At 37.6% G+C, this 11,123-nt stretch overlaps 1 protein-coding gene and 1 pseudogene across 1 annotated transcript; one reads left to right on the top strand and one right to left on the bottom strand.

Moving 5' to 3' along the window:
• Positions 1-506: 506 nt before the first annotated feature.
• Positions 507-3,683, bottom strand: LOC129357575 (microfibril-associated glycoprotein 4-like). The gene is made up of 6 exons (XM_055026701.1): positions 3,524-3,683; positions 3,074-3,229; positions 2,349-2,387; positions 2,089-2,185; positions 1,848-2,015; positions 507-1,170 (listed from the first exon to the last, which is right to left on the bottom strand). The coding sequence occupies exons 1-6, from the start codon at positions 3,527-3,529 to the stop codon at positions 917-919; spliced, it is 720 nt and encodes a 239-aa protein (XP_054882676.1). The 5' UTR covers positions 3,530-3,683; the 3' UTR covers positions 507-916.
• A 3,618-nt stretch (positions 3,684-7,301) lies between these two features.
• On the top strand, positions 7,302-10,801 carry LOC129357579 (stonustoxin subunit alpha-like; annotated as a pseudogene).
• The last annotated feature ends 322 nt before the right edge of the window (positions 10,802-11,123 follow it).

Raw genomic sequence — 11,123 nt, 5'->3', positions numbered from 1 at the left:
AGTATCTGGACCCAAATAAATGGGCTTGAAGTTTTGATCAGCCAACGACTCAGCCACCTAATCTTCGCAAACGTTGTGTTTGGATTTGGCTGAAATGTAAAACAGTTTGGTCAACTTCCGTAGTTTTTATAAGTGCAACACACATGAACTGATTATTAGCATTATGACACTGATTGTGATTAATTCAGTGTATTAAAAATGTTCTCCTGAATATAACAGAAATCTCATTGTCCAGCAGCAATGAGCATCCAGAAGAAACATGACTTCACCTGAAATCATGTGACTTCTGATATATCCACAGAAAAGACATGAACTCTCATCATCCCCAAATGTCAACTCTCAACAGATTATTGCTCATCCATTATTGTGTTCAATGAGCATATGTTTTGTTTTAACCCATAAAAAACACAGCAAATAGAAGTGTAAAATTGAGTTTTAATAGCTTCTAACTTTAACTGGAATTTGCGACTATTTCAATTAATTAAAAAGTATTCAACACAAACACACAGTGCAAGCACAGCAGATGAAATACTATTTTTAATTTACCAATAGCACATTTTAAGGAATACAAGCAATGTATTGTTGGGTAACTTCCACAACAACAGATAACAGAGAAATCTATATAATAAAGAAGAAAAGAATTAAAATGCACAAAACTGAAAAGCCAAGGATAATGTGGTGTAATTTAACTGTCTAGATTGGTTGAAATTAGGAAGAATCAAAGACTGCAAAGTGAAAGGAAATGTTCTGATAATGTAACAACCTAAATTTAGAGTAGTGGAAGAAGCTAAAGACATGTGAAGTGAAAATTCAAATTTATATTGAAATTAATTTCTGACTGAAGCTCAGAAATTAATTTTCTGACCCGTGGCCTTCAGTAAAAACATAAGGTGATATTTAATCTTATGCTGTCATTTTACTGAACAGGACGAATCTTAAAGCTGATGGCTTTCAATGAATAGTTGTTGCCTTTCCACGTGGACCACTCCACTCCAACAGCAAAGATAGTACTATCAGCACCCCAGCGATAAACCCCATTGGGATTGCTCAGATGACAGTATTTGTACCAAAACCCCCCGAGGTATAATCTGGCACAATTTGCGTCATCAACATCCTGATCCTTGTCAAAGGTGGAAAATTTGAATCCATTATGATGTGTTAGAGAGTCTCCTGCAGGAACAAAGATGAAATTAGCCCACAGTTAGAAACATTTCACTTCAGATGTTATACAGAAACAACTCTGTTTGTTTTCACTCTCCTTTAGTTTTATGTCTTAAATTGAAACTAAATGCAACAACTGCCTTCAGAAGTCAATAGTTAGAGTAAATTCTATTGGTAATTTAATGTAAATTAATGCCGTTTAACATTTAATATCAGTATAAATGCAGCTGCTCACCTAGCAGCTCCATTTATGTGGTGATCACCTCAGAGATGTGATAACTAGCATAGTGAGAAAATCACACACAGCAAAACCCATCATAAAGACCAAGGAGTATGGCAGACAGGTCAGGGACAAAACTGAGGTGAGGCTAAATTGAGGAGCTTCAGAGAAGAGAATCTGTTGATAAAACAACTATTTATGTTGCACTACACAAATTTTGCCTTTATGGAAGAGTAGCAAAGAGAATGCCTTGTGAGCTATTTTGAGAGGAGGAATATTTAATCAACTCGGTCTGTAGACTTACAAAATGAAAGGTAATTCTACAAAGTAGAATTACCTTTCATTTTGTAAAGTTTTTATATGTGAAACAAAATGTAAGCCATGTATAGTTGCTACAATTATGCCCAATTATTTAGTGTTTATCAGAGAAAATATAAACGAGCTTATGTCTCAAACACTTACTCACCTGCACCTCCATCACTGAATCCAGATACATGCAGAATATATCCATAAGATTCTGGACCAACAGAGAAAGAGGAGTAACGAGCATACACCTTATTTCCTCCAAAATCCTCCATGTCGACCAGCAGTTCATACTTTTTCCTGAGACTTAAGTGGAACAGCTTTTCCAAACCTAAGAAATACAATATTTTAATGGATAATTGGTTCTTCTTAAACTTGATGGCTGTTTCAGTTTCAGGTCTCACCAAGCCAGTACTCTCCAACAGCATTCCCAAAGCCTTCCTTGTAATGAGCCCAAGGCCTGTAGAAGTTCACGGAGCCATCCATCCTCCTCTGGAACGCCTAAAAACACACACACACAAAACAGCTGAAAATTATGTTCTTGACTCTAATATTGAACTGATAATGATTGTTCATAACAAAGCTCAATGCAGAGCGACTGATCGTATCAATGAAGTTCAATCTGTCTGAAGATGATAAGAAACTGAAGAGTTCAGACACTCACTGTCCACCGTCCTCCCAAAGAGTCCATGTCGCAGAAAACCTGCAGAAACAAACAGGAAGGTGCTCAGACCTGCATCTCTGTTGAACTGATTCAGAAAGAAAATCCTAAGATTTACTTCAGCTCATTGCTTTGAAGAATAATGTGAAAATCAAAGACATGACCATAACATTCCATCTTATTTGGTTCTGATTTTCTTGGTTGATGGCACTCATTAAAACATAATGCTTGTTAAATTGCCGAGTCTGTGGTGTTTTCTTTAAAGCTTGGTAATTTTGTGTTTTTATAATGTAAAGCAGTTGATCCGCCTGGCTGCTCAAATGTGCTACACAAATAAACTTGAACTTACGTTACTGATACGTAATATATTGTAATATCATTAAAGGTGCCTTTATATGGCTAATTCTCTCAGAATTATTTCATACAACTCATTAAACAATGGAGTTGATCCAATAGTTAACATAACAACGGGACTCATTAAGTCACAAGTCAAAGATACATCTGTTTCCAGCTGTGATTTACACTGATGTATTATATCTAGGTTTGAGCAGCCTGAGCTTCAAATCAAATTGTGATTTAGGATTTTTTGGAGATTGTGATAGGAGAGATAGATAATTCTGTTCCGTGTGTCTTTTTTGTGTACATTTTCAAGTTGTCTTTTTCCTTCTACTGAAAAAGTTGAAAGTTATGAAATATTTAAATGTCTTCTAATATTTTTTTTACTCTACCTGGACAGCTGAAGTGGCCCCAATAGGATAGATAGTGTAAACTCCGCTGGGTTTGCTGTTATCATGGTTATAGATGTCACTGCAGTCCAGAGGAAGGACAAGAGGCGCACAGCTGGCCCATAGAGGAATCAGGAAGAGCAGTAGAGCTGACAGCAGCTGCAGAAGAACAGATTCCATCTTTTACTAGAAATGCTATGAAAGCACTTTGTTTATGAGAAGGTTAAAGTTTTGTTTCAAAATTTATATCATGCAAAATGTAGATTCACTTGTGGGGGAGGTGGGTAAAAACTTCAAGTCAAAAATAAATCAATGAAGATAATGCAGTGAATTAAATAAGAAAAACTTACCAGAAAAAAATTGGCAAATATTTGATATGGGATCCTTTGAGTGGTGTCAATATGTCTTAGGTTCACCATAACCAATGCAAAACAACAATAGCTGTAAACTCACCTTCATGTTCTTAGTTGTGCCGCAGAGATAGGGATGAAAAATGTGATGACTGTCAGGAAGAGATCCGATGAGTTCTGCTGTTGTGATCTGATGTCAATCTCTGGTCTTTCTGTGACTTTTATAACCAACAAATCAGTAAATGGTCAACATCGCATACCCATAAGACCTTAGACTTTTTGACAATGTATTCATGAGAATGTGGGTTAATGGAACAATGTCTGATTAAAGTTTAACCAGTGATCATATAAAGCACAGTTTATCAATATTTTAATTGGCTGTTACATGAGTCAAAGAGCAGATGATAGACTATTTCCTCCACAAGTTTAAGAGCAAGTGTTGTAAGTCAGCCATCATTTAAATTCAAACGTCTAAAATATATCTGTGGCAGAGACTCTATTGCTGTAACATTTTTTATATGACCATATAATTTGGTCTCTTCTGAAATAAATCAAATAGACCAAATGATGCTTATATAGGAAGGGGAGAAAAAGACAATGACGCAATATAACAATCAAAAATGTTTGTAATAATTAACCAAAAGTGGAGTTAAAAATTAATCTAAGATTTCAAAAACTAGTTTGTGTATGAAGTTGTTGCAATTTTACAGTTCCCAAGGATTGTTTAAGAGTTTACTCTCTGAAAGACAACAAGATTTAAGTTACAGATCCATCATCTTATTGTGTCAATGATGACTGGTTGGTTTTAAGGTGTTCAATAAACAAGAATATTAGTAAAGCTACAAGGTAAGATATAACAATGAGTATTAAGGACCCAAGAGGGAACACTGATGTGATGAAAGAGTGAGTATTTCTTTTTATCACCCTTTCTCTCAGGTCGTCTTTGTACAGCCTGTATATGGGTCATGTCTGATTTGGTGGATTTCTATTTTTATTGCTCCGGTGCTGAAAGCCTGTTCCTGCGCTGCCATGACTAGGGTGTCTTAATCTGTTTGTTGGTCATCAGGTGGAGAACCACATCATTCCACCAGATTTTTGCTTGTGACATCTACTTCCACAAAGAATGCTGATGTTCACAAACTGCGATTTGCATCGTTTGCATCAAGTCGTAAATGCATTTCCACTATGAAAAACAGCTGAAATCAGTTAACAAAACTACTCAGATAATTAACTATCCATAAAGAGCATCTGAAACAACCTTTTCCTCTGCATCGAGAACTTCAAACTGAAATGTGAAATTCTGGGGAGAGTCATAAAGTCAAAGATGTTGACCAAGAAGGTATTTCCTCAAACGGTGATTGCAAAGACTCAGATAACTGCCCGAGATCAACTTTATGGAGTGAAAAGACAAGAAAGGAATCGTCACCAAGAATCGTCAGTTGTCACAGAAGTTGGTCCAGAAGCTGAATGCTGGAAATATGAAATCTGCATGAATGTGAATTACCCAGAGTAAACTCACAGCTTAAACTGTGTTACTGCAGGAAGAAGCCTTAGTCAATCGGAGCCTTTGTCTATATCTGTGTTCATTTTCACATGAAGCTGTTGGTCTGAGAATAAGCTGTCTCTGTGTGACAGGAATCTTCTCAGGCAAGTCAAACTCTTCCTAAATATCTGATGGCAAGATGTGTTCATTGTTCTTTGTATCAGTGTATGATAGTTGATCACTCCCTGAGGAAAATTTAAAAAACATGTCACCCTCTGTCCAGCCAACACACACTTTGAAACAGCACAGGGTGAAAATAATCTGCTGAGTTATGAAAGCAACAGATTCAAACTTGTTCCTTTCTTTTCTTTCTCTGGCTAGCTGGAAACTTCATGTGGTTGTGAAACCCTGAGGAAAAAAATGTATGTTATCTCTAATTCTGTAATATGTCATTGGTATCAGTGTTTGTAAATGGTTTTAAAAGGAAATGCACCTTGGACAGCAAACACTTTGGAGTTCATCCCTTAGGAGTCAGTTCACCACTGACTGCTAAAGAAAGCAAATTGCTGACCGGCAGTGAGGGACAGGATTTTCTCATATATTGTGGAAAATAAGAAACTGGAGTGACATAACACAGGCAGCAAATTATTTATTACTATTCAGTTTTACCATGTTTTATGATGTGATGTCAAAAACGGGTGGAGACATGCACTGTCTTTCCTTGCTGTGCGCCTTACTGGAATTTATGGGACCTCGTGTTGTTTGGGCAAAGCAACAAGTCAACCTAATCCTGAATATCTGGCACCAAAATAAATTCCAATACATGCTGAAAAGGCTTATCTCATTTTATCTGGATAACAGCAGCTATTTCTAAGAAATAATGGATTGCTTTCCAAGAGGATCATTAAAGTTGTTTACTGCAAAACTCTGAGCTTAGAATGTTGATTCTAAGGTAGATTTTATTGCAGACTCATAGTCCAAGTTTTGTAAAACAGCAACAAATAATAATAAAAAAAAATAAGAGTAAATAAAAATACATAAAAAGAGGAGGCAGTAACAACAATCTAAACATTTACATATTACTGCACAATATTTAACTTTAGGCAACAATAGACTTACTTTTAATAAGTTCTGTTTCACTGAGGTGAGAGTTTGGCTTAAAGCACAGAACCGAACATCTCATTATATTGAAAGTCAGTCGATATGTCCAATGAACTTTGAGATTCTGTCCAAACTCCATTTTCATCCTAGCGACTGAAATGCACATATAAACAAAGAAACCAAACAATATTGAGGATCTATTCAGACATGCAAAGTGATACAAATATCAGGCATGAACCTGTAAAATAACATTCAATCCTGAATAACCAGACAAAAATCTTTTTAAAAAAGTATACAAACACCTATATCATTACCGTAACAACACAATTTCCAGAAATGAATGCCAAGATGCACGACCAAATGATGATCATGTACGATTGAATTAGATGCTTTGTCGAGTCCTGGAAACATTTGTATTTGGAACTAATTAGCAAAGGAGAGGAAACAAATAACTGTACAAGAGTCTGGTGAGTAAGTTTGCGATAAAAATGTTGGACTCAGCATGGTTCGCTAAATTTCATCATTGAAACATGAGTTGTCTAGATGTCCTTAAAAAATGTCTGCTGCATCTATAACACTCTAATATTTTGTGGAAAACCTGATCTGATTCAGAGAGATGCTTCCATCCCACTCTGGACAGGGCACTCTTCTAGCAATCAGGACGAACATGTTGATCCTGCAAATACTGACGATCCAATCTCAGGACCATGAAGTAGAGTCAGAGTTTAACACACGGAAGTTTCTGTACTCTTACACCAATCAAATATTAACTCTGCATGAATGTCAATTGCTCAGAGTAAACTCACAGCTGAAACTGTGTTGCTGCAGGAAGAAGCCTTAGTCAATTGGGAACCTTTGCCTGTATCTGTCTTCATTTTCACATGAAGCTGCTGCTGTGGAACAAGCTGTCTCTGTGTGAGAGGAATCTTCTCAGGCAAGTCAAAACTATTCCCAGATAGCTGATGGCCAGATCAAATATCTGACATCATACCACTATGATGGTAGATCTCTCCCTGAGGAAAAAAAAACATGTCACCCTCTGCCCAGCCAACACACACACTTTGAAACGCCGCAGGGTGAAAATGTTCTGCTGACTTATGAGAGCAATAAGTCCAAATTTCTGCTTGACATTGAAGCCAGAATGAATTCTTGTACATATTTTTTTAGCGCGTTTGAGCAGGTCCTCAATAATTCATTCAGACTTCTCAATGTGAAATAAGTGGGCGTTCCAGACACTTCAGTGGGAAAAGCTTCAAGGATTTAAGAACACACCCCAAATCAAGATTCAAACAAGTCAAAAAGCTTCAGCACAACTTAACTGAACAACTCAACAACTCGTCTTCATCGGGTAGGGAAATCCCCGTGTTTCTGAAGAGCTTCATAATTGTTTGCCTGTCATCATTTTATCCAACAGCATAATAAATTTATTTCACAGTTCTGGAATTGCTTCTGTTTTCACCTCTTGATGTTTCTGCCCGTCCTCTTAGATCAGAGACATGACCTCAAATCAGGTTGAGATTGCAGCCCTCGGCCGGCCGTTCGCCTTGGGAATGCTGTATGATGCTCGCAAAGATCTGCTGATAACAGGTGAGAACAAACCTGCTCATTTCTAGAGTTTATTTAAACTGAAACAGATGTGGTTTGAAACTGTGTTTCCCAATTATGAACCTCAAGGGCAACTGCCCTGAATGTTTTAGCTGCTTCCTTGCTTTGAATCAAAGACTTTTGCTGAATTGCAAACAGTGCAGTGAGGCGCGTTAAAGCAGTGTCAGTCACAGAGGTCAAACAGTGCATCAGGAAGAGTAAGATATATGTATACCTAAGGAGGAGTATAAATCGCTTTAATTTACTAATTTTTAAATGTGAGAGAGACCTTCTCCATGTTAATGAAAAGTTCATGCGGCAAATGTTGCCTGATATTAAACAAATATTTTGAAAATGGGAAGCTGGAGTACGTGCAGAGAGAAAACTCCATGCAAAATCTAATCTATTTAATGTGTTTTTGCGGATTCTACAGGTTTCACACTTTGCAACACAGAAACAATCAAAAAGAACAGTTCTACTAAGGCTCAGAACAGCAGCTCTTATCATGTTACTGCATCCGACACCCTTGAATCCAAGTCTTCTCTGCTGGACGTGAACGTGTCCCTTAAAGCCAGTATCCTGGGTGGTCTGGTTGAGGTTGGAGGATCTGCCAGTTATCTGAATGATACGAAAAAATATAAGAACCAGAGCAGAATCACCCTTCAGTACAAAGCCACAACCACATACGAACATCTGTCTCTGTCTCATGTTGGAAAGAAGGAACTGGACGCTAAATGTTTTAGTCCAGATTTCAGTGCAACACATGTGGTGACAGGCATACTCTACGGAGCAAATGCCTTTTTTGTGTTTGACAGTGAGAAGTTAGATTCCAGCAGTCTTCAGAAGATTGGAGCCAGCGCAGAAGTTGCAATTAACAAAATTCCAATCTTTAGTTTTGAGGCGAAAGTTAAAATAGAGCTCACTGATGAAGAAAAAGCTGTAACTAATAAGTTCTCCTGCAAATTCTACGGAGACCTAATTCTCGACAAGAACCCTGCATCCTTTGAGGATGCAGTGAAGACGTACGCCCGGCTTCCAGAGCTCCTTGGAAAAAATGGAGAGAACTCAGTTCCTATTAAGGTCTGGCTGACTCCTCTGAAGAATCTGGAACCATCTGCGTCAGAGCTGATGGGAGACTTTTCTGTTGGTTTGGTCAGAAAAGCCACCAACACTCTGGAAAGTATCAGAGAAATGCAAATGAGGTGCAATGAGGCTCTGGATGAGAAAGTGGTGGAATGTTTTCCGGAGCTTTATAAAAAGTATAAGCGCTTCCATGATCTCTGTAATGACTACACAACAATGCTCAGGAAAACCATGCAGAAGAAGATTCCCCTGATTCGTGAAGGTAAAGAATGAAAAGTCTGTAGACAAACTCCTTGATGACCACAAACAGTCTCCATTCTGTGAGGAACACTTAGATAGGTGGTTAGACAACGCAGAGAGAGAAATCAACATCATCAAATCATGTGTAGACATTATGGAAGGAATCAAGACCGTCCCAGATGAGTCTGACTTGGACAGAGAAGCTCTGGCTGCGGGTGTAGAAAATGCTCTCTGCTTTGTTTTCACCTCTGTGGAAACTGTCGACCCCTTCACTGAGCAGATGACCAAATATTTGAGCAGAGATACGACAGCACCACCACCCAGTGTGACTGCACCCACGAAGGACCACTGGTTCTTCTCCAATGAGATCGTAGCCAACATGAGGAAAAAAGCCAAAGTGTTCTACCAAATTGCCAAAAACCTGAAAAGCAGCAGGAAATTTTGTTTCCTTGTAGCAGTTCTTCCAAACAAGAAATTCAAAGGAGCAACCATCTACCAGTACATTGAGGGTATTCTAAAAACTGAAGACTTCTCAAAACCTGTTATTGCTGATGTCACAACCAACTTAGATCGAAGAGATCTCTTATACTGTAAGTACATTATCTTCATGATATTATTAAATACACGATTTTAGTTTGAGCAAAGATGTTGAGAGTGAGACCTTTCTTTTCAAGAAAGGATTCATATTCCTATAAAACAAGTGATGTGTTAAATTTGCTAATATCATATTATTATCATTTATTGCAGTAGTAGATTGATATTTACATAATAACTTGTTCTAAAGTGAACTAAAATTAACTAATCAGACTTTAATGGTGTGTCTTCCTATGTCCATCAGACTACTGTGATCTTACCTTGGACCCAAACACAGCCGCTGACTCTCTCAAACTCTCTGAGGGAAACAAGAAGGCAACGCAGATGTGGAGAATGAAGCCTCCGGATGGTTCTATTCCCCTTGTTATGTGCACAGAAGGCCTGACCGGTCGTCATTACTTTGAGGTCACATGGAGCTCAGTTGAGTTCACATACACAGGCGTACTTCTTGTATGCACTGGAGAAAAACCTGGAAAGCAAAAAACATTTGAGGATTATCACAAATATTATAATTTTTATAATATACACGGAATGATTACGGCAGGCCAAAGCCACGCCATGAGCTATGTTGTTGATCCTCCTATAGGATGCAACAGGTTTGGGGTGTACCTGGACTACCCTGCTGGTTCTGTGTCCTTCTTTGCTGTTTGTGGAAAAAGTCTGCATCACCTGCAAACCTTTTACCACGACATCTCTGATCCAGTTTACCCAGGTCTTTACGCGATACTGGATGATAACTATGCAACCTTCTGCCCAGCTGATTAACTGATCGGCAGATGTTGGTGATGGACTTGGTTTGGTCACGATTTGTTGTACAGCTAAAAGTAAAGCAAACTGAAAACATGAGCTGTTTAGCCTGCTGTGGTATTTTATCTCATTTTCTAAATCTATCAGATTGTCAAGTCATAAGGAACTATTTTTGGACATAGATGCGATATATGTTTTGCTTTGTTGTGTAAAGCTTACGTTGAGCTTGAGAATTTTTCATTCTGATTTGTGTTGAGGCGAACACATATCCTTTTGTGTTTATCAGTTTTGTGTTTTTGTTCACAGCTGTAAAACAAATTAAATGTATATATCATGTAAAACATTGAGCTTCACATAAATGATTAAATAATAATCCAAGTAGTGAGCAAGACAAAACCATGGTCCAGGTTTTTCTGACATTTAATGCTGGATTTTTAGATATTTTGGCTAAGTTTTCTATTTCAAGGAAATGTGCTGCATGCTGTCTTTGACCGTGTGAAATGCTGCCCCCTGGTGGAAATAATCAATAAAGTTGGATCCTGAGTTGAACTGTGTGAACTGAATATTTGCACCTCGTTAAATAATTCAGTAAAGTTGGACTTATATTGCAATGCTGTGAAATTATTCAACATTACATTCAGTTTTATCGTTTTTATCAAATTTGAACCTTTCCCGATAAAAAAGTAACAAAACGCTGCAAAACAATCAACGGCGATTTGGTGACGTAACTATAACATATAATTATAACAAAATAATTCATGTTAATTTGATGACTTTATCTTCAGCTTAAGATTTTTTTTTACCAGCGTTGGCTGATTCATTTGTCTCTAAATTCTCCATGAAAAAACCCCCAAAAGAATCATAACTTTGT

Source organism: Poeciliopsis prolifica, unplaced genomic scaffold, assembly GCF_027474105.1.
Source record: "Poeciliopsis prolifica strain line A6 unplaced genomic scaffold, Auburn_PproV2 SCAFFOLD259, whole genome shotgun sequence".
Classification (NCBI taxonomy): domain Eukaryota; kingdom Metazoa; phylum Chordata; class Actinopteri; order Cyprinodontiformes; family Poeciliidae; genus Poeciliopsis; species Poeciliopsis prolifica.
Note: the sequence above shows the minus strand (reverse complement) of the source record. Positions and strands in the feature narration are given on the sequence as shown.

Coding starts and splice junctions, on each gene's coding strand:
- LOC129357575 (XM_055026701.1), bottom strand. Junction 2,388..3,073: donor GGGCCACTTCAGCTGTCCAG/GTAGAGTAAAAA, acceptor TTGTTTCTGCAG/GTTTTCTGCGACATGGACTC. Junction 2,016..2,088: donor TGTTGGAGAGTACTGGCTTG/GTGAGACCTGAA, acceptor TGTATTTCTTAG/GTTTGGAAAAGCTGTTCCAC.